Consider the following 23,326-nt stretch of genomic DNA (forward strand, 5'->3'; position numbering starts at 1 on the left):
CGAATGGACAATTTAAGAGCTTCGTTGTTTTTGTCGAGTTTTGCTGTGCCACGTCTGTCCAAAGTGCTGCAGTCAAACGTAAATCCACACAGCTTTCCTACCGATTTGTCTCCCCTTAGTTGGCGTTGGGATTAATTTGATGCCATTTCTCAAGACCACAAAAGCAAAACATAAAATAAAAAAGCGAGTAAGGGACACGGGTTTTTTAGCCATCTGAAGTGTTCAATCTCATCGGTTTTTCCGGTTAGTTAGAGTTGCACCTGTACAATAACAAATTGTATTGTGGCGTTCACACGTAACGTTGTTTATTCACACACAAGCATAAAAACCTGCTTGACTTTGACGTGTTCAAATTATGTTTGTGACTCGGGTGTAATGTAACTGGCACTTGTCACAGCTTTTTTTTCGTTCTTGTTGTTGATTGCGTTGAGTCTGGGTTTCTACCAAACTGAAATGAAAGAAACAGAAGAACACGTTCACCACTTCATTCTTTTTGTTATTCTACCTGTCTTCTTTTCTCTCTCATTGGATTCTTTCGTTCTTTCGTTCTTTCTTTTTTTTTTTTGGAATCTTCATTTTAATTTGCCTCTTTTTTTGGACTTCTTTGATACTGTTCTCAATCTGCCACTAGCAGTTACCAATACACTGTTTTCTTGTCTTCTCTGAATTGGTGTTTGTATAGACTCTTTCTTGTTCTTCCTTGTCAACAGTGGCTAAAGAAGAATTTCTCTCGTGATGAAAACCAAAGTTTGTGTAACATTAACATAACCACGATCCTCAACTTTAGATTTTTGCTGCCCTTAGATTTCTCACCATACACATATATACATACGCGGAAGTAACAGAAACGCACTAACACAAAGTATTAGTATCGGAGAAGAAAGTTACTACTTCTATGTTACTCTGTTCCGTCACAAATTGCTCGTTTTTATCTCTCTCATCAGTCGTTTTACCCTAAATTAATCAATTACAAAGCAACGTCCTCATTTGTTCTTCAAGTTGTACAGAACTTCGTTTTAGTGGCCGTGGAGGGAAAACATGGATCCATCTACAGATATCGACTCATCGGCGATGTGGCTGCAGATCCAGCGGATGCCTTTTCAGCAGCTTCAGGAGACAGATGAATTTGTGTATATTGAGAAGGTAATGACCCTTGTAGCACGTTATGTCTTTCTGGAAACCGACCCTAATATGGCAGTTCCCAAGTGCACCGTCAGCATCGCAAAACTGTTGAAAATTGTTTGTGCGAAATCTTTGCTCGAGTTTGGGCTTTTACGTAAGAAGCAGAATGAAACAAACGCCGAGCTAGCCAACGCACAGCGTGGGTTTAATGCGCAGCTCGAAGCGAAGGAAAAAGAGATCGAAAACTTGAATAAAGTACTTCGCGATGTTTCCAAAGGAGAGCTTTCTCAAAATGCTGCTGATTATTTAGTCACCGTAGAGGAACTCAGCCGCGTCAAGGCCGAAAATGACACACTAACGCTGAAAGTTCATAGCTTGATGCGTCAGACCGACGAGCTGAAGCAGGTTCTCGCTTCTCGCAGCGACGACCGTAGCTACCTCAATGACACGTACGATAAAGCCCAGCTGGAATATCGTCACCTTGCCGCTCGCTACAAACGCCTTGCTGATCGTTCTGCCAAAACTGAGGACATGTTGGACGAGATGCGACGCGAGGAGCGAACGAAGAAGCTTGACACAAACGATGAGCTCGACCGGCTTCGCCAAAAGGTTCAGTCGCTGCAGCAAGAAAACTATGCCTTGGTTCAGTCGCGAGACAGGGCAGAGGAATTGTGCGAGAAACGGGAGGAAGAAGCTCTTCGCGACATGACGGAGCTTCGCCGACTCAACCGGGACTTGCTGGAGGAGGAGCGATCGAAGAACCAGGTACTCCGCGACGAGTTTCTCAACGCAAAGCAGGAGGCAGACGCGCACGTGGAGCAGCTGCTTCAGCAACACGAGCAAGAATTGGACGAACAAAAGGAAGAGGTGTCCATTTTGAGACGGCAACTTGAAAAGGCGACTAGCAAACGCAAAGGGCGATTCAACTCCGATAATTCAAGCTCCGCAGACGACTCGTCGTCGCGCTCCAGTCGAAGGAGTGGGGAATCAGAGGAGCAGGTGCAGGTGGCTGCCGGCAGTCGCAAAATGCGCGGGGTCTCGAGCGAAGAACAGCGGAAAGTAGAAAGGGAGAATGACGACCTTCGTGCCGAGGTAGAGCAACTGGAGCTTCGAATCGACGCCCTCGACGAGGAAAACCGGCGCCTCAAGAGTCTTGTCAAAAACTACGAAAGTGGCAATGAAGGGTTGTATCGCCTTCGGCAAGAGCTAGCGGATCAAACGCGCACCGTAGAGATTCTCCAGAGCGAAAATTCGCAGCTGCGTGAGCGCTTGAACGGCATGGAGGACTCCATCACCTTTAACGCTGCTCTTCGCGAACTGTGCAAGCGTGTCGGCGTGACCGAGAACGAGATAAACAGTTTGCGTCCTCAAAACGCGACCGCGTACAGTGAAATGGACACCTTAAAAGAGGAAGTGAGCCTTATGAAGGCGGAGGTGGAGTGGCTGGAGAGAGAACGGCGTTACTGGATGAACAAGGTGCGGCTGCAGCCGCTGATGGACACAAAGTTGCGCTTCGAATTGGGTCTTACCTCTGAGCAACTAAAGCAGCTGGACAAGCTCGTGGACCAAATGAAGAGCGGCTCCATCGTTGTGGAGGACAACGACGAAAGTTACAAGGACAAATACTTCAAGGAACTCCAAGCGCGTCGCCGCGACGCGGAGCAGTTCAACACGTATGTGAAGCAGCGCATCAATGAAGCTCTGAAGGACGCTTTTGTGGACGTGAGCAACTCGAGCACGGCGGCCGCCGTGTCCCAGCTCCGCGATCACATTGACGTCATCACCGCCACTCCAACCTCCGAGGCCAACGCACACGCGGAGGAAAAGATTCGCACCATGACGCAACGCCTCGAGGAGCTGGAGCGCGCAGAAAAGACACGCAGCGAGGAAATGGCTCGCCTACGTGAGCAAGTGGTTGCCGGAAACACCGAAAGGGAAGTGATCAGCCGGGAGCGGGATCAGTATCGCGAAGCTATCTTTGGCGCAGCCGGTATGGGTAGCGGCCAGGACGACGCAACACCATCCCTCGGCGACTTTGGCGAAAGCAGCGCCGGCACTCTCTCTAATGCAAAATGGCTCAAGGTTTCGAACACACTGCGCGAGCAGCTCCGGGCGAAGGACACGCTCATCGATACACTCGGGAAGGAGGTGAACGAGTTGAAGGAGAAGCTGGAGGCGGAGCGGCAATGCGAGGTCCAAATGAAGGAGGCAGCGGAGGAGCAAAAGGCGGAGCTTGCCGCCTTGAAGGACCAAATAAAAGCTCTCACGATGCTCAACGAGGAGGCCACGGAGAAGTGTAACGCGTTGTCAGGGGTGAACAAGGACCTCGAGGACGGTTTACAGCATCTTGAAAGCGGCGCTGCGAAGGAGGCGCTGCTCAAAGTGGTGCTGCTGCGCCGCCGCGAAGCCACGCTTCTCCAACGCTTGCGGCGGGCTCTCTCCGCGCAGGAGGAGACGGCCTCCTCTGAGGAGAAGCTAAAGTCGCAGGTCACCAGCACACTCGAAAAGCTGCGGGAGACGCTAGAAGACACGTCTTCCACCGGCAGTGTGCTGCCGCGGTCGTCTGGCGGGTGCAGCATGGAGGGGGAGATGCTGAACGTTCTCGACTCGGCGGTGCAGCACATGCTTCAAGGGAAGCTCTTCCGGGAGGACAGCCGCTTTCTCATTCACCTCCGGCAGGTGTATCAAGGGATGGGGACCAGCGAGGAGCTCATGGAACTGCGGCTCGACGCGAAGAGGCTCCGCGGGGAGATGGAGGAGAAGCAAAAAGCGCTGGATGAGCTGTCGGCCGAAGCGGAAGGTCTTCGGGCCGCCTCCGCCGCCGCGGAGGACACCAAGGCAAACCACCACTCCGAATACGCCGAAGCCGCGCGAGCAAAGGCGGAGGCGGAGGCAGCAACATACCGGCAGAAGTACACACTGCTCGCCAAGCGACTGGAGGCCCGGGATAAGGAGGTGACGCAGCTCGAAAGCGAGCTGGACGATGCCAGGAAAGAAGTCGTCGACGTGAGGGATCACATCCGCAACATCCTCAGCGACACCGCAGATCCGCAGTCGACGCCAGGTGACGGGCAGTCACGCGCCAAGGTGGACGCCACACAGGTGGCTCGCCTCGAAAAAGAGGTGGCGCGGCTGAAGTCGGTCAATCTGGGGCTTCTGCACCATTCCCTAGACCTCCAATCACAGGTAAAGTCGGTAGAGATTGAGGTGTCGGCCAAGCAGCAGGAGATTACTCTCCTAAAGGCGTCCGCCGATTCGCCAGTTGTGACAAGCTTCGTGACGGCGGCCATTCGCGAGCACGCGGCGCTTCGTCGGCAAAGCGAGCTGGCACTCATCCAGGCGAAGCGTCTGCGCATGCAGCTGGCGGCGACGGAGGCAAATTACCACGTGGTCGCTAACGAGGCGATGAGCTACAAGCTGGGCGCCTACCGGCTCTACCGCAAGTACGTCGATCAGGTCGTCGCCACGGTGGACTACCTGCGTTGTGTGCAGCGTGCCAGCAAAGGCTCTCTCTCTCCGCATCAGGCGGAAATCATGGATCGCCGGCTGGGCAAGACGATCTCCGACCTCGGCAAGTGCTTTGGCCGAAACAAAATGCTGGCCATGCAACTCTCAGACGCGCAAAACGCACTCGTGACACTGGAGCAGCAGCTCTCGTTGCGGCGCATGGAAGAGGGTGCAGCTAAAAAAGACGCCATGGACGTCAAGCTGCAGGAGGCGCGAGTGCGCTTGCGCGATCTCGAGCGGCTGATGGTGGAGTCCAAGGAGGAGCAACAGTATCTGCAAGGTAAATTAAGCCGAGCAGAGGCAGCAAACAAAGACCTCAACGCCGAGGTGGCGAGATTGGAATTTGGCAACCTCGCCGTTTCCCCTCTCGACGAGCAGCTTCTGGCGACGCTCCTGCAGCTCAAGGAGAGCGTCTTTGACAAGACTGTGGTGCCGCCGCTCTCCATCGAGACACCGAACTTCCTCCGTCGCGGTAAGACTGGTGCGAGCGGGGTGGACGACGACATGGCGATCCGCGAATACACATCTGCCATTACGCGCCAGACGGAGCTCGCCCAGCAGTGTGCCTCCCTCAAGAAGCAACTGGCCGACGTGAGCGCCGATCATCGACGCGCGGAGCAGAAAATTGCCCAACTGCGTGAAGAATTGCAGCAGTGCGGCGAAACGGCAACGCTTGCCCAGCGGCAGATCGAGGAGGAGCGGCAAAAGGCGACCCTGCGGGAGGTGCGGCTGGAACGCGCGTATGAGACGCAGTCCGACGTCGCGCGACGGGCAACGGAGCACAACGTGCGGTGTCTACAGGAGATGGTCCAAAAGAAGGAGCACATCATCGAGTCGCTCCAGGAGCAGCTGTCCGCCGAGCGGCAGAAGTTCACAGAGCATGAACTCGACGAGGCAGTGCGCATGGAGCGGCTGCACGAGCACATGTTCCGCGAAAACACCGCGATGGTTGAACGCTTCAAGAACGCAATTGAGACGGTCGGCGACAGTCTGCGCCAGACGAGTGACAGCGCAGAAGCGCCCCCGCCGCACCTCCTCCTGCCCAGCTCTGGCAACGGCGTGGAGGAGCAGCTGACGGCGCTCACGGCGGAAACGGTTCGCTTACGCCAGCAACTGAAGGAGGCCCGCACCACCAACATAGTGCTTGAGAGCCAAATAGAGAATCAGGTGCACCAACAGCTTTTCAACGCCGCAACACCCGCACCAGCTGCGGCGCAGACCGACGCTCAAGCGCCGCGAGAGGGCAACACAGACACTCTGATGGGCATCGTGCGCAATCAAATGGCCATGCTGGAGAGCCTCCGACAGCGTGAGCTGCACCTGTCCGAGGAGCTCGCACGCGAAAAGGCGCAGCGGGCCTCCGCGGAGCGGCAACTCGACGACGCGCAGCGCCAACGCGTGGAGCAAGGTGGCGCGCTCCAGCTCCTCTCGCAGGCGACCGGCGCATTCTACGGCGGTGGGGTGGACGCACCGCTCGTAAGTGAGTTGCGTGCGCAGAACGACTACTTGGAGCAGGAGCTGCGCGGACTGCGGCGGGTCTTGGAGGAGGAGCGTGCCCAAGCGCGGCGATTTCAGATGGACGCCGCGGAGTGGAAGGCTCACCTCGACGCGCTACAGGCGACGGTGGCGACGCAGCAGGTGGAGACGGAGCGCGCGCAGCACCTGGCGACGCTGAATGAAGGATTGCAGACCGACCTCAACGCGGTGAAGGAGCAGAACGACAGGCTGGTGTTGGCTGCGTCCGTCCTGAAGCAAAAACTCATGGAGGAGGCGCACCGCAGTGGCGAGTCAAGCCGTCAACACCAGCAGGAGATTGCGCTGGCGCAGCGCATGGGCACCATCCAACAGGAGTCCGCGGGGCACATGAAAGTCCTCGACCAACGTATTCGCGCCATCCAAAAGGAGTTGAACGATCGGGTGGAGAAAGAGCGGTCAATTCTTGAGAAGAACACCGAGTCTCAGAGACTTGTCTACCAGCTGCACCAGCAGCTTCGCGCAAAGGAGCGGGAGGTGATGGAGCTGCAGGATCAGCTGCGCATGCGTGGCTCTGCTCCCCTTTCACCAGCACTGCGCAAAGCTACCTCCCGCTCGTCTTCGCCGCTAACGGAGAGCAGAGGTACACAGATGCTGTCCACGACAACCCCTTCCTCGCTGCGAGGCAAGGAGAACGTGATGGCGGGGAGCAGGACCACCTCTGGCACAACACCAGCTGTGACAGCACAGCAACCGCAGCAGCAACCGTCTGCTCCTTCTGCGTCGACACCCCGTCCAGAATCTGACGCCGCTCCTGCCCGCACGACGCTCGCGCCCATCTCCGCGCACGACGCTCTTTTGCAGCCCCAAATCGCTGGCCTCGTGCAGCGTGAGACACAAAAGCAGCAGCGCGACAACCTCGCTGAAATCTCCACGCTGCGCTCTCGCGTGCACCGCCTAGAGAAGGACGTCGAGGAGGCAGAGGAGCAGCTGAAGGGGGAACGTGAGGCAACACGGCAGCTGCGGCTGCAACTTCGCCAAATTCGGGAAGGACAGGATCGCAAGGAGCGCGAGTACGCGACGCAGCTGGCCGCCATGCACCACAAGCGGGTCAATGCGGAGTCGCAGCTCAGCCGACAAGGCGCCGCTGCCGGCACAGTTAAGTTGGACGCATCCCCAGCCCCAGCTGCGACTGCCGTTGCTTCACGGAGTGAACATGCTCTGCAGGAACAGGTGGCCTCACAAGAGCGCACCATTCAGCGGTATCGTCAAGAGCTGGAGGAACTGAAGCAGACGCGTGTGACGTCCACGCAAAACGTTGAGCCCGCCTACTTGGCTTCTCCATCGGATATCCGCTCCCACGTTGTAGAGGTGCGGCGGCTGGAGAGCGTCATTGACGGGCTGCGGCGCCGTCTCTCTGTCGAGGGCCCTGTTCGAGAGAACGAACTGCAGCAACGACTGTCTCACGCTAACGCCGTTGTGCAGCGCATGGCGGCAGACTTAGCCTCGGTGCGCGGGTTGCCTGTTAGCGAAATCGAAGCAATCTACTGCGTCACCACGACGACGACCACCACCTCTTCCACATCAGCCTCCGGCATCACACAGGAGACGACGGGTGAGCTCCGCAGCGAGCTGCTGCGAAAGAGTAACGAGGTGCTTGACCTACGCTTTAAAGTTGAAAACTTGGAGCTGCAGCTGAGTCGAGCGCAGAGACACTTGAGCGAGGTACTCGCCGTGGACGGTGCTGCTGCTACTACTCCAGCGGGCGCGAAAGGAAAGGGTGATACAACGACCACCACCTCCGATGTCCAGGCTCTGCACAATTTAATCGAAAACCTCAAATTGGTGATAGAAAGACTGCAGAGCGAGAACGCGCAATTGCACTCCGCCGAGGTGCAGTCGGCCCGATACGTCCGTCAGTCGCGCGAGCTGCACGACCTGCAGGAACGCGAGCGACGCCTTCAAAGCCAACTTCAAAGCTTGACCCAGCAGTTAACGCTCGCACACGGCTCGTCCAAAGTCGGGATGACGTCTCCCTCACCCTCCGCTGGGCCCGGTGGCGACTTGCACCGACGTTTGGCCACCGCGCAGGCAGCAGCGGAGCAGTACGAAGCGGAGCTGGACGAGCTGCGCCAGCGCCTCAGCGCAAATGACCGCCACGTCGTCCGCCCTCTCGACCCCACGCAGAGCGCCGCCACTTCCCCACGTTCTGTGGGCGTCGCGTCGGCGTCGCGTCCCACAGTCCCACCACCGCTGCCGCAGTCCCGCTTCTCACACAGCCACCGACAGCCCGGCTCGGTCGTTTCTTCCACTAGTGGGCCTCTGCAACGGCGACTGAGCTCTAATCGGCTGAGCAGGGCAAGCGACTCTGGCCCTGATGACCACGGCTCCTTGCGTCACCACCACCTCGACCAACATTGAGGATGGACGCCGCACTCTTCTCACGCTTTGTGGCTCCTTCAAAGACCAGTTTTGCATTCCCTCCCAAAAAAGAAAAATGAGATGGCTTTTCCCTTTGGGGCTCAACTGATCACATGCACTTATCAACGCTGGCACCCGCACACGCTGTTGCAGCTTCTTGCCCAGACGTATGCATTCAGTCTCGCGCTTAGATAGAACTGACATACCTATATATACCTATATGTATTCTTTGGCATTTTTTGCCTTTCGTTTCTTTGCTTTTACTTACACACAAAACGTGTTGGTGTTCTCTTTTTTTATCTGCTTTTCTTCTAGCGCCTCTTACCTGCATATATATATATATATGTGTGTGTGTGTGGTTTTGCGGTTTGTCTAGATGAGAGAGAGCGGTTCTGCTGAATTGGCAAAACGAATACACCAAAAAACGTTGAATAACGTCAGCTCACATTTGCATTCGATTGAAGTTTACGACGTGTTTTTCTTCAACGCGTTTATTTCTCAAAGCGCTCCGTTGTTGCGCACGAACAACCGGACACGCTGCTTCTTGGCATGAGAGCAAACCTCGTTTGAGGATTTTCGCTCAAAAAAGGCAAAAGATAACACGCTTTTCCCGTCTCTTACTCTTCTTCCCCCCCCCCCTTTTCGCTGTTTGTTTGCCCTTTAACGCCGCTCTCTGCATACCGGAACTGCGCTGTCCTGGTCTCGCACGCACTCACGCAACTTGATGATTGTGTAGGACAGAGCATTAGACATTGTCAAGCTCAGTGTGACGTTTTTGTTTGGTTGCGAGTTACTTCCGTGTGCGCATGTATTAGTTGGCCTTTTCGTTGACCCAGTCGTGTTTTTTTTTTGGTATAAGTGCCAACTCTATCTCCTGCTATCTGTTTCGCCTCATTATTGCCTTCCGTTTTTCCTCCTCACTTCGTTCCTTAGCCATCTTCTTTCTCTCACTCGATCAACCGACTCGGTGCTCTTCGTCCGCCATGAGCGCTCTCTTCGATTTCGAAACCATCTTGTACGTGCTGCTGCTCATTGTGTGCGCAGCGACGTACCTGCGTCAGTTTCGGCCCACCCTGTACCACCGCGATAGCGCACAGCTGTACAAGAAGTTCCTCTACAAGTGCAGCGTCGTAGGCGACCGCCTCTCCCCGTGGGTGTCGCTCTGTTGTCTGATTTTGGCGTTTCGGGTCATCTTTGTGTATTAGACAGGCAAAAAGACTTCTGCACCACAACACCCCCTCTCAAAAATAATAATAACTAAATGCTGGCTGCACTTGGAAAACAGGCAAGGCCGTTAATATACATAAAAGTAAGCGGTGCCGTGGAAAAGACAAAACTGCGTAGTGTCTAATGAGTTTTTTCTTCTTCTCTCTTCCCTCGTTTCCCGATAGCTGCCTCCCACGCTGGGATGTGCTTACCGGTCCGGCGATGGCTTCTTGCGTTCATCATTTTTGCCAAGGCCGTTGAACGCAGAATAACAATAGTTTTTTTTCTCCGCATTTGCATCCTTGCTGACCTTCCCCTCTTTGTCTACCTCTTCAATTTTGTTTCTCTCCTTACTCGGAAACACAACAGTCAAGTGTTCGTACACTTCGGTAAAGGAGTGTCTTTGTGTTTTGCAACGAGGCAGTGTAGCACGGTCTCTTCCTATTCATCTGCTTTTGGTGACTTTTCTTAGTGGCGTGGGGTACAATTACTGACACCTCGCCTTTCTTCTTTGTGTACTTCCAGTAACACCTTGCTACTGCCAAGCATCGACTGCTACCTAGGCGACAGCAGCAGCAACGACAAAAAAAAAACGTCAGTATCGATAAGAAAGGCTGATTTGCTCTGTATTCCGCAACACGCGCACACACGCGCATTGAAGGAATCGGCTTCGTAAGCTTATCTTCTGTACATTATTATTGCTATTGTAAGAAATACCTAAGGATTTAGTACTAGTCTATCGCCATCTTTCGTCAATTTGTAGTGTGCTCCCTTTTCTCTTCGTCCACCACTAAACTGCGGTGTTCGTTTTAAAATTTGCTTCCTTTTTATCGTGGCTTTGGCTTTTTACAAGACTCTCACTTGTGTAGTAGGCACTAATGTTCTACGCACGATCTCTGCTAGGCGTTTTTCGCAACACATCGCGGCTGCTCACCATCAGCGATGAATACATCCCCCGCGCCTTCCCGGTTAAGTCCACTACCGGTCTAGCCGGCGTAGCGGTAGAGCCGCTGTGGAAGCCCAAACTGCTGGCCGCTGCCTCGGAGCTGCAGGCCTTCCTCACCACTTCCGACATCCCTCCTGAGTCCACGTACTACAACGTGACCATGACCCTAGTGAAGCGCATCAACTACGGCATCAAGGAGTGCCAAGACGATTGGTGCACCTTAGAGAAGAAGTTCTTCTGGGGGTGGCCGGTGGAGTACATACTGCAGGTTACCTGGCGTGAGCTGGAGACGGCGCAGAAGTGGAATGAGTGGCGCTTCTGGGAACTGGACCCGGAGCAGGTGAAACGCGTCGGCCGCGAGGATCAAAACATTGGCAAGGAGGGCATCGCCTACAACACGCCGTGGGAGCAGGTCGTCCGCGAGGACTTCGACAAGCGCAAGAAGGCACTCACGCAGGAGGAGATGGCGGAGCTGAAGCGCATGGACACGGAGCGCATGGCGCGCGAGACGGCCGCGTACAAGGAGCGCAAGGAGCGCATTCGCGACGATCTAGAGAAGGCTCGCGGCGACATGCTCAAGAAGTTCCTGAACAAGCGCTACGCCGTTGACAAGGACCTGATGCGCATGCAACCCGGAAACATGTACACAGGGAAGAAAGCTCAGGACCTCATCGACGAGCTGCGCACCTCTGCCAAACAAAACCCTCCCCCTGCTCCCAAGTAAGAAGAGAAAGGTACATCCACGCACGTGCACACAAATAGAAGCATCGATGGAATTCAAAAAAAATAAGAATACTTTTGGAAGCCTTGAACATCGTTGGCGAGTGGTGCTGTATAGTTGGAGGCAAGCGAACGACGCAGCGCAGTGAAATATAGTTCGCTATCTAGCTGTGCTTTTACCGTGGCAACGCAAAACGCGACATCGCATCGTGCGATTGTTTGGCGTAGAAGTTCTGTTACTAGATGTTCAGGATGGAGAGGTGCAGAAAAGGTGTTGCAGAGAAATTATGTGTGTGCTTCGGCTTTCCTTTATCCTCTCTTGAGTGTAGGTATGACGACATCACACACAAACGCAGACGCGAGTCGGCGAAGAACGAAGCGTCATTTTTTTTCTTGAAAGCAAATTAGCAAAAAGAAATGACTCATATGATGAAAACAGTGTTAGATCTAATGACTCTTTTCATCGACTCGTCGCATTGCGTGTGGGATAACGGAAGGTGGCGTCATGATTGCAGATGCTGTCTTGGCGCCTCGCTGCGGTCAAGTGCTTCACCGCCGGCGGATTGCGAGTACGCGCAACGTGACTCTATTTGGCTAGCTTGTGCATTCCTTTCTACCGCTTGCGTACGTGGTTGGCTTATATTACTGTTATTAAATACGGAAAGAAAACACGACACGAGCATGAGGGACTTTCTTTTTAAAATTCTTTTCTTCTTTTTTTTTTCCTTCTCTCCCCTTACGAGCTTTGCGCTTTATGAAAATTTGCGCTCCTAACATTCTTGGGTCCCCTCCCCCCAAAAAAAAAAACGCGCCTGGCAAAACAAAACTACAATCGCCCCCTCCCTTTAAAAAGACTCCCCACATTCTAACGGGCTCGATTAAACTCTGTTTCTCTTTTGCCACTTCTCTGGGAAATCCTCCTTTTCTTTTCCACTTGTGAACCAGATCGATACTTCTTCGAAGCGCAACACGTGCTTCCTTACCTGCCCGCCTTTTACATATTGTTTTTTTGAATTGATACAGTGACGCCTTTTTCTTCGGTACCGTTACCGCCCTCTTTTTTCTCTGGTTCTGCCGTTTCTTGTCTTGTACAATCTCACTTACCCTAATTCGCGATGTCCTTCTCTGTTCACGCAAAGGCGTTCGTGCCGCCGTCGTCCGCTGCGTTTTCGCCCTCGCACCTGCGCGAGACCGCCGGCGCGGCGAGCGCGGGTGCCAAAAACTGCGTGTGCGTCGCCTTTTATGAGAACGGCCGGTGCCCCTACGGAACCCACTGCGAGCACGCCCACCGCTTCTCGGAGCTGACGCAATCGACGCAGACCAAGCTGCTCGGTAGCGTACCGGTGGAGTCGATTCCCGCGCACTTCTTCGGCTACGCCAACACGCGGGAGGAGGCGCCGACGGACGCAGCGGTGACGACGTCGCTGAGTGCGTATGGCCACTACAGTCCCACGAAGAGCACAGAGGTGGACCGCACGGTGCCGACGCGTCGTCGTACACCAGGCAAGAACCGCCTCTTGGTCGTGTCGCACATTGGGCCGCAGACGCCTGCGTCAGACACGGCCTCTGTCTCCAGTCGCACCTCGAGCAGTGTGGAGAGTCAGCGCCTGAGCATGAGCGGCGCGCAGGCGTCGAAGGGATCCTCTTCCCCCACAGCCGCCGCCACGATGACGACCACGAGCTTTGATGCGGCCGCCTTCAAGATGCACCTCCCTCTGCGCTGCCGCTACCCCCATCGCGCTATTCCTGGCACGTACTACGACGTCCTCGCCCTCCCGCGCGACGTCCCGTACGCGGACATTATTGCCAAGTACCGCGCATGGCAGAAGGACGGCTTCAGGCGCATGCGTCTGGTCGACCCTGTCGGTGCCGAGGCGGTGGACCGCATGATTGTGGAGGCCCGCAACGTGCTCGGCAACCCCGCCTTGCGTGCCGCCTACGACCAGCAGCTGCCGAGCGCGGAAGTGAGGCAGCAGCCGTGGCCGACCAACCTTATCGGCGCCGTGGGCGGGGGTGGTTGCGGGGTAGGGACAATGAGCACCATCACGACTCCTAGCAAGCGTTGCACGCAGGGCCAGTCGTCAACGACCTCGTCGACCTCCGAGGCGCAGCACGGAGGGGAAAGCTCGAACCCTCGTCTGGGCTTCAGCGGCAGCAACTACAGCATCTACCACGCTGACATCGTCGCACCCGCCGTCACCATTTCCAGCATGCGCAGCGGCTTCAGTGTCTGATAAAACGCGGTGTGGCGAAAGGTGTGTGTGAGAGAGAGAGTGTGTGTGAATGTTCTAGCGTACCGTACAGCGTGACGGTGCACCTCATTAGCGAACGCGGTGGTCGAATGCAGAAGTTGGAAAGGAAAAGAAAAGCAAAGACCACCGATAGGGAAAAATACTCTCTACAGCAGCGTTTGGAAAGAAGAAGTCGACGTGACGATCCTCGTCTCAGCCTCTTTCTTTCAGGAAAGACGGGACGAACATGTTTCCTCCCTGCATCTCCTATCCAGCAATGCCTGTGCTCTTTTCTTCTTTTCTTCTTTTTTGTGTGTTCTATTTTAGCAGACAATGTCTTTTTCAAGACACTAAAAAGCCGGTTTTCCACGTTCTCTCTCCTTTTTTTTTACCACCATCTGCGGGATTTTTTATTTTTGTTTCCCACAACTCTCGTTTGAAGAATGACCGATACTCTCTCGACGAATCCGTGGAGTCTCCACAGTCGTCGGCCTCTCTGCGCATTCTTTGATGTCTTCCTTTTCATTAATGAAAAGCGGCCCCGAATACCTGTGTGGCGATTCTGTTCGCTAAGAAGATAATTATCAATCGTGCTGAGTACGCGAAAGAAGCTTTTCCAGCGTCGAAGCGGAAGGGGCGTGAGAGGATCAAGAGAGAGTCAACGATGCCTTTAGTATGTTTTCCCTTAGATTTCACCTTTTCGTTTCCCTTTTCTTTTATGTATCACTGGAATATATTTGTTTCATTTTCCCATTAGAGTTTTTAACGATTTAGAAGCACGTTGTCACATCGTGCACTTCACCGTGGTGTTCGAGTAAGCGCGTACACCTACGAACAACAGAAGTATGCATTGTTTAGCCGTAACGGATATGTCTACACTTTTGTATGTGCCTCTCTCTTTGTACGTGGTTTCCTTTCTATCGCCTGATGCATACGTATTCCGCCATTTTTCCCGGTTTGTTCTTAGACGCCTCATCAATTTTTTTTTGTTCTCTTTCATCTTTTGCTTTGGTTATGTTTCCTGTGTATTTTTCTCTCTTTGTATTTCTCTTCACCTTCTTGCACATGCACCCTTGCACATCACAATGGAGCACGTTTGCGTACGCGCTTCTCAGTTACCGTTTTTTTTTTTCTAACCCTTCCCTCCTCGCCGAATACCACCTTCGTGGAATGCTCCTATCACATGCCTTGGAAGATCGAAAGAGAGAAGGATTATAAAGAAAAACGGAAAAGCGAATGAGCTGCCTTAAGAAAGAAGCGGAATAGAGAGAGCAATGCGAAGCGAACACCGCATTCATTGGAGATTCCGTGCGCGATGAACGCGAGGCTGACGGGTGTGTGTGGGTGACAGTTGCGTGTCTGATTTGCGACGGCGCCGCAACAAGCCACGAGCAACCGTTTCCAGTTTATCGCCAGAATGCAAACACGAGGTTTTATTTGACGCCTAACCTCGGTATTTTAAAATTGTATAGCGAACGTCGAGAGGAACCCCCACATCACTTTCCTCTCTTGATCTTTCCTCCCTTTCCTTTTCGTTCTTCCTACGAACGCATCCTAACACCCGCTTACGCATTCTTTTCCATTTACGCATCTTCACCTTCGATTAAAATAACAACGAAAAAACAGAGTAGATCCGTGAGATTCCTTTGTCACGCAGCAAAAATGGCCAAGAAGACCAAGTCTAAGGTGGACACGATCAACGCCAAGCTTCAGCTGGTGATGAAGTCTGGTAAGTACACGCTCGGCACGCAGCAGGCGCTGACGACCCTCCGCCAGGGCCGCAGCAAGCTGGTGGTCATCGCCAGCAACTGCCCGCCTGTGCGTCGCGCGGAGGTGGAGTACTACTGCACCCTGAGCAAGACCCCGATCCACCACTACTCGGGAAACAACCTGGACCTCGGCACAACGTGCGGCAAGCACTTTCGCACCTGCGTCCTGTCCGTGACGGATGTTGGTGATTCCGACATCACTGCTTAAAGAATGAAAAGTGAATCTACAGTCTCTCGCATTTTTTAATTTGTAGTTTTGTTCTTTAGTTTTTAAACACACGAAAAGAAAAGCAGGACCAGCAACACCGTCTAACTCGCCTTTTTCTCTTTACCGTGCTTCCGCACATGGGCGAGTGACGAAACGGCCGTTAGTTCAGTTGTGGCAGCTAACCGTCCGCTCTGGTCGTGCCTTGCGAGCACACGTGCCGCACGACTTCTTCCACACTTCACGCGCGTGTGTAGACGTACAGTAGGTAATCCACACAGCCAACGTGTGCATTGAGAAGTGTGAGCTGTCCTTGCGCGATCAGCACAGCATCGTCGTTGTTGCATACGCGTGCGAAGAACCGCCACTTTTTCAATGTGATGCGCGGGGATTTCACCCTCATGCTTATTTATTTATTTTGGAGCTTGCGAATGGAGTGACCTAGCCTGAGAATTATTCATCCTATCCCTCTTTCTCCTTTCCTTTTCTGCCTTTTCCCTTTCATTCTCAACTGCTAGAATTTAGCAGCTGTGCATGTTTTCGCTTTTTTTATTCTGAAAGCTTGCACCAGGAAAAATTCGCCGGAAGATGAATCGAAAGCTTCCTGTTGTACACTCCCCCTTACTCTTCTCTCCCCTCCAGTCGACCTCTCTCTCCAGGAAAGGCTGATTTTTTTTGTGTTCCCCCCACATCGTACTCTGTTTACCCGATACGTGCGGGGTTAGCAGCGTCTTCTCTGATGACTTTTCTTTTCTGTTTCCCTCTCTTTTTTCCGACGTCTTCTATTTCCTTGTGCCACAACGTAGCGGAGCAATTACCGCGAGAACAGATACACGTGCGACACACTCAAGTGAGAAAAGAAAGAAGAAAACTATGCATATTGGCGCTCAGCGGCTTCCATACTTTAGTCTTTCTCTCCACACACCAGTAAGCGCCGGAGTACAAACACCAACAACGGCGGTCCGTTGAAATGACGTCTACTACACGCCGCATCAGCGTTACGTCCGAACAGCTGCAGAGTGACACCTTGCGTGCCCAACTCTTCAGTGCGTGCTGCGCATACGGGCTCGTAGAGTGGCTCCGCTACGATGAGGACCCCAACTACAACACGACAACGGTGCGCATTCAGTTCCAGAAGCTGTCCAGCGCGGACCGACTTCGCAATGACATGCACCAACGCGGTCAGGCGTGGCAGGTGGAGAGTGAGGCTGCGACGCCGTGCGTCGGGTCGGACGTGCTGCTCAGCTCCTCTGAGGCTGTCACCTGTACGCGACTCAAAGCACTCGTCTCCACACTCCAGTGCACCGAACTAAGCGGTGCAGGCGGCAGCAGCGGGACCGCAAGCACGGCAGAGCCCACCCCCACCGCGTCCATGGCCACCTTTGAAGAGAAAAGCTTTCTACTGCACGGACGTGGCACCACTACCCGCACCACCTCATCGCGGGTTACGGCGGAGCAAGAGGTGGCCCTGTGGTCCGACTTTGAGCAGCAAGCTTCTGCCCTGCGTCACAGCTGCCTAGGCCCCTACTGTGCCGTGCTGCACCTCGCCTCTGCGCACGACGCGAATGAATTCCTCCTGCAGCAGCAGCTCGCGTTGGCGGAACGACACGGCGTGTATGCGATGCACGTCGGCACAACCGCGACGTCCCCTCTGGCGGCGGCGCTGCCAAAGATGCTGGCTAGGCACGCTCTCTCCGACCGCCCCGTCGACGGCCGCGTTGTGCGTGGCTACGTCGTGGCCATGCCATCCAACACGTACTGCGCGGTGGACGCCGGGCTCTACCCCTCGGTGGAGCAGGCTGCCGCGTTTACCCTCGTGAACACGCACACGAACTTTCTGAGTGTCTCCCTCGGGGACGAGGTGCAGGTGCAGCTGTCCGCCGGCGGTGGTCTCAGCATCGCAGGCGAGGGCATGGTGGGCGGCAAGCTGCTCCGCGTCTTGGTCGCCTCGGTCTTTTCCACGCGGCGCTCCGTCGCAAAGGTGCAGCTCCCCTCGACAGCGGCGCGCACGCTGCGCACCTCCAACCTTGCGCGTGGCTTGCTGAACGTTGCGGCGACCCACCAGCAAAATGCAAGGCCTCCCGCCCCGCCAAATGTTGCTAATGTGCTGCGGCGCAACACACCCACGACGACCGGTGTACGACCTTTAAGTGGAAATGCAGCAAAAGCGCTGGCCAGCAAACTTTTCAAGCATATCCAGGAAAAGAAAATGAGCGAGACGGACGGAGGTGGCGTGTCTGCGGAGCGCATCTGCACCTACCCGGCGGGGCTCAGCGTGTACACGCGGCTGCTCGTGCGAGTCGAGAGGATCGAGGAGGATGGACTGCACGCCCGCTGCGTCGCAGACGCCGACAACTGCGGCTACACCGGCCCCGTTTTCATCCCTGCCGACCTCGTTCCATCGGACACCGTCACCACCTCCACAGCCACTTCTCCTGCTGGTGCAAGCATTAGCGACACGAGAAGCAGCATCAGCGGGAAGGGCTGGAAGTCGTACGCCGTGGTCGGCGAGCGGATGCACGTGGCGCTGCTCTATATGGTCGCCGTGGGTGGGAGCGCCGCCACGATGCGCGGTGTGGCCTCCAAGAAGGAGACGGACCTGCGGCGGGCAGCGGTGGCTGCGGCGCCGAGCCCCACCACGATGGAGGCGATGGATGACGCCGACGGATCGCCCTCCTCCTCGTCTTCGGTGATGGCCGGCACCTCCGTCACGGCGGTCGCGATGTTGCAGCTGTCGGAGGGGGACCTGGGCGTCCCGCCCTTCAGCGCGTACGCTCGCACGTTTCCGGCGTATCTGCTGCGTGCAACGGGCGCCAACGCCTCGGCGGCGCTGCGCCAGACGCCGCTGGTGCTGCCCGTGGCGGACCTCGGCCCACTGGATCCGTCCGCCCTCACCACTTCGCCCGCCACGCTCACTATATCAGAGGTTGTGAACGACGTGTCGCGTGGCCAGTACGCCATCGTGGTGCCGTACTCGGTGTACGCCGCCCGCCAGGCGGAGCGAGCAGCGGCGCAGGAGCGTAAGAAGAAGGCCGAGGTGGACGAGGTGAAGCGCCGACTTGCCGCTGTCATGGGCGACGAGATTCTCGAGGTGCTAAACGATGACGACAGTTCCGATGCCAAGCGTCCACGCATGGAGAATTAGCGTGGTTTGTGCTGTTTGCAAAACGGCTAGTTTTCTACCTGTGCTCTGCTGTGCTAGAGACAAGGTGCGCACATGGACGCGCTCCGCCAAAAGGAAAAAGAAAGGGACCACCAAAGAATACTGTCTTTTGAGCTTCACTGTACAGGTGAGAGAGTACACGCTTCGACGTGTCATGTAAGATGCACTTGTGGGAATGGGCAAAGAACCCGCCACGTACTGTTGGAGGCTGTTCTTTTTGGTTATGGCTCGTCTGCTTCCTAAAGGTATTTCACTGCTTTTCCCCTTTCTTGACTTCTTTCATCGTCTCCGTCTCGATCTCTTTGATCCCCACCTCTCCTGTCTCACCACATCGGAAACCCCCTCCTCCCTTCTTATCACACGCACGGCAGGTCCTACGTCCGCATCTGGCAGGCACGCGTTGAGCGGAAGTGAAGGCAGTGGCCTCATTTGCTAGACGTTTTTCTTTCTTGTCTGCGTCTTTGTGTGTGTGTGTGTGTGTGTGTGCGACTGGCCCAACAAGTGATCACGTGATTCGCTAACGCACACAGGAAGGCAACTGCGTTAGCCTCCTTTTCTTTTCTGTTTGCACCCTTTAATTTAGCTGAGTTCTCTCAAGGCGGGAAACTCTTCTCCCGACTTCCTCCTTACCGCCGTCGAGGCAGTAATTCCTTTTTGCTTCTTTGCACACTGCTCTCAACTGTCGTCGAACAGTGTTCCACAATCGTTCTTTCTCGTTCTTTGTTTTCTTCTTTCCGCGGCAGTGACGTATTTTGCATGAGTGTCGGGAACGCTGTTTTTGGTCGCGACGTTGGACTGCTCTCTCGTTCCTCGAAGCTGCCGAAGCTTTTTTTTCTCGTTCTTCACCCCCCCCCCCCTCTCTCACGTATCGCCGGCTTTGGCTCTGTATCAATAAATGAAACTTTTTGTTGTATGTTTGTTGCTACTGCTGCACCTTTAATTGGGCTTTTTGTTTCTTTATTTCCTTATTGGCTTGTTCTCCATTTACTGAGCGCAGCTTTATTTAGTGGGTTCGCACTGCAACGGCTCTATAGCTCTTCTTCTTTTCTTTTTTGCGTGTGCACGAATGGACGAGGTCAGCCTGGACACACTTCTCCTTGGCGGCGAGTGCGATGTGCAGTGGGGCACGCAGGGATCGTCGACGGTGCACCGCACCATCGAAATCCATACAAACAACCTTTTGTACTGCTTCGACGAGCCGAAGAATTCCATGGCGAAGCACGCCAAGGAGAAGGTGTACTTGGAGGGCTGCCACGTCGTGGACGGCGGCGCGTACAGCGGTGAGGATGAGCGGCTGCTGCTTTTTCTAGTCAACTACGACTATGCGGAAAAGGTGGATCTTCTCGGCAACCGCCGCGCTTACATTTTTGCCCCGGGGAAGGACAGCCAAGCAAACGCGAGAGCCACCACCGCCGAATTACCTGGTGCAGACTACGCAGTGCAGCTCTTCATGACAGACAAGATGCTGAAATGGCGTCTCCTGCAGGCGATTCAGCGCGCTTCTCAGGAGTATTCGCACCTTTTTTCCGATTCTCCGACTGGCAACGGGCTCGCTGGTGTTGGCGCACTGGGGGGCGGTGGGCGAGCTTCGTTTGCTCATGCCAACGTGCCAAACCGTTTCGAGTCCGAAGTGTTGTACCACGCCCCACCAGTGCACACGAGGCAGTCCTCCGACATCAGCGTCCTGTCGGATCACGAGGTGCTGCAGCTGTCGGATGTCCTGCGCGAGTACGACGCGATGCAACAACAGCAGCAGCAAAGAGTGGCGAATGCCAGCCTCTCGTCGCCGCTCGTTGCACAGGAAGATGTACGCAAAGCAGCCGCTGTGGAGGAAGTGTTAGACGCGGATGAGGAAGCGTGTCTGCCGGACAACATCGTGGACAGCACTCCCGCTGCCGCTGCCACCGCCTCTTCCTTTGCTTCTGCTATGCCGGTTCGCCTGCAGCACTCCCCGCTGTACGACTCCTGCATCTGCAGCGAGCCCGCCAATCAGATGTGTGCGGACTGCGAGGCGGCCTTCCCATCGTGGTGCCTTTTACAACCCTTTGGCGCCTTTGTGTGCATTGAGTGCATCGGCGTGCACCGCAAGCTGTGGTCGAACAAGTGCCGCGGCGCTGAACTGGACTTGTGGCCTGCGGCGGACATCGCTTTTATGCACACACGTGGCAACGCCGTCGTGAACGCAGAGCTGGAGTACTACGTGGCCTTCCCGGAGGACAGCGTCGAGGCGGCCTTGCGCGTGGACCCGCCAGTGAAGCCGGTCGCCGCGTTTTCCTCCGTTGATGTTCGTGAGTCGTACATTCAGTGGAAGTACGACGAGCAGCTTTTTACGCAGCGGCGACACCCCAGCGCGACGCAGCCGCTGCCGCCATGTCCAGACCCAGTAGGGCTCGAGCAGTCCCGCCTGTCCGCTGCATCAAGTGGTGCTGCTGTTACTGCTACTACTGCCGCCGCGGCAGCACGTGACGGCCAGGGGTGCGCCAACATCGGCCTCCACACCTCCCCCACACAGCAGCAGCGGGCGCTTCTCCGCGACGACGGTCCGCCGCGCTACACGGGGCTGCTGAATGTGGTGGTGAAGGAGCTGGTTGGGCCGGAGTCCATCACGGGGGCGGTGTGCGTCTTGACAAACGGCTTTCAGACCCTCCGCACGCACGTCAGCCGCCAACTGCTGCACATGCACCACTCCACCGCGTGGGATGCGCACCTGCAGCTGGGGATTGAAAGCGCAGGGCGGAAGCCCATCTACTGCACCGTCTACCGTGGCAGGGGTGAGCTGCTGGCGACGGGTGAGGTGTGGCTGAAGGAGGAGGTCTTTCGGCCCGGCACCAGCTCCATGTTTGCGGTGGCACTCACGTGGAGTCAGCTGCACAAGCGGGCGAGTCAGCGCAACGCGACGGAGCAGTGGGAGATCACGTTCCTGACGTCGTATCAGATGCTCCTGTAGCGGAGTCTTCCACTTCTATTTCTTTTTTTTCCCTTTCTCTCGCGTGCTCCGCTTGGTACAAGCGGTAAGCGCGCACCCACAAGCATTACGCTTTAACACGATTTACCAAACACCTCAATTACAGACTTTGCCTTTGATATCCGCCTTCACGAAAGAGGCAGAGCAGGGAGTCTATCGAAATCATCGCTGTTGTTCGAATACCAATCAGGCCATCGATGTACACGCTTCTCAGGAGCTCACTAGTAAACGCGCGTTTTCCTTACGTCCGGAATCGTTACCGTGCGACAGGTCATTTCGTTTCCCTTCTACTCCGCTCCACACTTTTTCTTTCTGTCCTCGCCTTTGCTCCCGTCGTTTTTTTTTTTCCTCACGCCACGACCTTTTGCTTCACCGGCTACAGTCAGAGTTGTCGCCCACCCTCATTGTCACTATCATTACCTTCATCATCATCGTCATTGGTGTCTTCAATTCTCGCATCGAAAAGGTTTTTGTTATCACGTGAAGTTTTTTGTTGTTCGTTTCTCTCGTAGAGAAGAATACGGCTGCAATTGCACCTCTTTCCGTATCTCGCTTTCTTCGTATACCTTTTTCTGTTGTTTTCGATAAAAGACCTTTTCTCTCGTCGAATTGAAATTTTTTTTCCCTCTCTTTCCGTACAGCTTCATACCATGTTTCTCACCTACACTTTCGCGCCCATCTGGGCTGGTCTGATCTCCCTCCTGACCTTCCTCGTTCTCCGTCACTTCGATCCTGTGGATTTGAACCAGTACACGGAGAAGATGCACGGCGTTCCGCCGGTGGCGTGCTGCCTCGCGGTGCTGATCCCCCTCGTGGTCCTCGTCGCCTACGATTTCGCGCTGAAGCTGGGCCCGAAGCCGTCGCGCTACAGTATCAAGATGTGAGAAAGTGCACGTGAGTGGGAGAGAAAGAAAAGAAGTCAAAGTCTGTCCATATTGCAGGAAGGGGCAATTGCCGTTCTCTGCTGCACAGCTCTTGCTTTCTCTCTTCCCCCCCCCCCCCTCCCTGCCATGCACTCTCCCGCTTCAGGGCGTTCCTGCATACGTGGGTAAACAACAAGAAAGGGAGTCGTGTTGCTTTTGGTAGCAGCGCGCAGCTTTCGGTTGGTGTGACTCGATGAGCGTGTGAGGGACGACGCTACTCAAAATAATAACGAAAGGGAAAATGGAGGCGGTACAGGTGTTTGTACGTGTTGTAGCGAGTTTAAAAGCAAAAGCAAAAGAAAAACGCATCTGGTCTAGCCGGATTTGCCGTTTTTTGTGTTTTTAATTTATTTTTCCTCCAAGCATCAAAAAGGAAACGAAAGTGATTTGTAACTAACGGCCAAAAGAAAAAGAAGGAAACACCGTTTTCCGTTTGAGTACGTGCTTTTCTTCTTTCATCTTCTTTCTTCTTTGTTGCTCCATGTGTGGCGCACCAAAAGCGACGTTACTATCGCACGAAAGGAGAGCTAAGGCGCTACATGTAGGCTTAGCTTCCTTGAGAAGTAACCGCAAATTTTTATTTTGTTTCTTTCGGTGTCTCTCGCTTTTGATAGGGAGGTCGGAGAGCGGCTTCGGATTCGTGAAAGTGCGCATCACTTGCATTAGTTAGAATGA

General features: G+C 54.7%; 8 protein-coding genes across 12 annotated transcripts; all 8 read left to right on the plus strand.

Moving 5' to 3' along the window:
• Nucleotides 1–629: 629 nt before the first annotated feature.
• ABB37_00190 (hypothetical protein) lies at nucleotides 630–8,523 on the plus strand (the record flags this gene model as incomplete). The annotated part of the gene is made up of 1 exon (XM_015796295.1): nucleotides 630–8,523. Exon 1 carries the CDS (start codon nucleotides 1,039–1,041, stop codon nucleotides 8,521–8,523), a length of 7,485 nt encoding a protein of 2,494 aa, XP_015664303.1. The 5' UTR covers nucleotides 630–1,038.
• Nucleotides 8,524–9,257: 734 nt separating this feature from the next.
• ABB37_00191 (hypothetical protein) lies at nucleotides 9,258–9,728 on the plus strand (the record flags this gene model as incomplete). Its single annotated transcript, XM_015796296.1, has 1 exon — nucleotides 9,258–9,728. Exon 1 carries the CDS (start codon nucleotides 9,507–9,509, stop codon nucleotides 9,726–9,728), a length of 222 nt encoding a protein of 73 aa, XP_015664304.1. The 5' UTR covers nucleotides 9,258–9,506.
• A 368-nt stretch (nucleotides 9,729–10,096) lies between these two features.
• ABB37_00192 (putative mitochondrial NDUFA5/B13 subunit) lies at nucleotides 10,097–11,399 on the plus strand (the record flags this gene model as incomplete). Of its 2 annotated transcripts, none has more annotated exons than XM_015796297.1 (1): nucleotides 10,097–11,399. In XM_015796297.1, exon 1 carries the CDS (start codon nucleotides 10,608–10,610, stop codon nucleotides 11,397–11,399), a length of 792 nt encoding a protein of 263 aa, XP_015664305.1. In that variant the 5' UTR covers nucleotides 10,097–10,607. The 2 variants fall into 2 exon arrangements, with proteins under 2 accessions (XP_015664305.1, XP_015664306.1); XM_015796298.1 differs by having other exon boundaries at nucleotides 10,581–11,399.
• Nucleotides 11,400–12,246: 847 nt separating this feature from the next.
• Nucleotides 12,247–13,629, plus strand: ABB37_00193 (hypothetical protein; the record flags this gene model as incomplete). Its single annotated transcript, XM_015796299.1, has 1 exon — nucleotides 12,247–13,629. Exon 1 carries the CDS (start codon nucleotides 12,511–12,513, stop codon nucleotides 13,627–13,629), a length of 1,119 nt encoding a protein of 372 aa, XP_015664307.1. The 5' UTR covers nucleotides 12,247–12,510.
• A 1,621-nt stretch (nucleotides 13,630–15,250) lies between these two features.
• Nucleotides 15,251–15,663, plus strand: ABB37_00194 (60S ribosomal protein L30). Of its 3 annotated transcripts, none has more exons than XM_015796300.1 (1): nucleotides 15,251–15,663. In XM_015796300.1, the coding sequence occupies exon 1, from the start codon at nucleotides 15,289–15,291 to the stop codon at nucleotides 15,601–15,603; it is 315 nt and encodes a 104-aa protein (XP_015664308.1). In that variant the 5' UTR covers nucleotides 15,251–15,288; the 3' UTR covers nucleotides 15,604–15,663. The 3 variants fall into 3 exon arrangements, with proteins under 3 accessions (XP_015664308.1, XP_015664309.1, XP_015664310.1); XM_015796301.1 differs by having other exon boundaries at nucleotides 15,253–15,663; XM_015796302.1 differs by having other exon boundaries at nucleotides 15,256–15,663.
• Nucleotides 15,664–16,116: 453 nt separating this feature from the next.
• ABB37_00195 (hypothetical protein) lies at nucleotides 16,117–18,745 on the plus strand (the record flags this gene model as incomplete). 2 transcript variants are annotated; one of them, XM_015796303.1, is made up of 1 exon in its annotated part: nucleotides 16,117–18,745. In XM_015796303.1, exon 1 carries the CDS (start codon nucleotides 16,571–16,573, stop codon nucleotides 18,743–18,745), a length of 2,175 nt encoding a protein of 724 aa, XP_015664311.1. In that variant the 5' UTR covers nucleotides 16,117–16,570. The 2 variants fall into 2 exon arrangements, with proteins under 2 accessions (XP_015664311.1, XP_015664312.1); XM_015796304.1 differs by having other exon boundaries at nucleotides 16,405–18,745.
• A 387-nt stretch (nucleotides 18,746–19,132) lies between these two features.
• On the plus strand, nucleotides 19,133–21,710 carry ABB37_00196 (putative GTP-ase activating protein; the record flags this gene model as incomplete). Its single annotated transcript, XM_015796305.1, has 1 exon — nucleotides 19,133–21,710. Exon 1 carries the CDS (start codon nucleotides 19,830–19,832, stop codon nucleotides 21,708–21,710), a length of 1,881 nt encoding a protein of 626 aa, XP_015664313.1. The 5' UTR covers nucleotides 19,133–19,829.
• A 398-nt stretch (nucleotides 21,711–22,108) lies between these two features.
• ABB37_00197 (hypothetical protein) lies at nucleotides 22,109–23,294 on the plus strand. The gene has a single exon (XM_015796306.1). The coding sequence runs from the start codon at nucleotides 22,379–22,381 to the stop codon at nucleotides 22,610–22,612; it is 234 nt and encodes a 77-aa protein (XP_015664314.1). The 5' UTR covers nucleotides 22,109–22,378; the 3' UTR covers nucleotides 22,613–23,294.
• Nucleotides 23,295–23,326: the final 32 nt, after the last annotated feature.

This window comes from Leptomonas pyrrhocoris (assembly GCF_001293395.1).
Source record: "Leptomonas pyrrhocoris isolate H10 chromosome Unknown, whole genome shotgun sequence".
Classification (NCBI taxonomy): Eukaryota; Euglenozoa; class Kinetoplastea; order Trypanosomatida; family Trypanosomatidae; genus Leptomonas; species Leptomonas pyrrhocoris.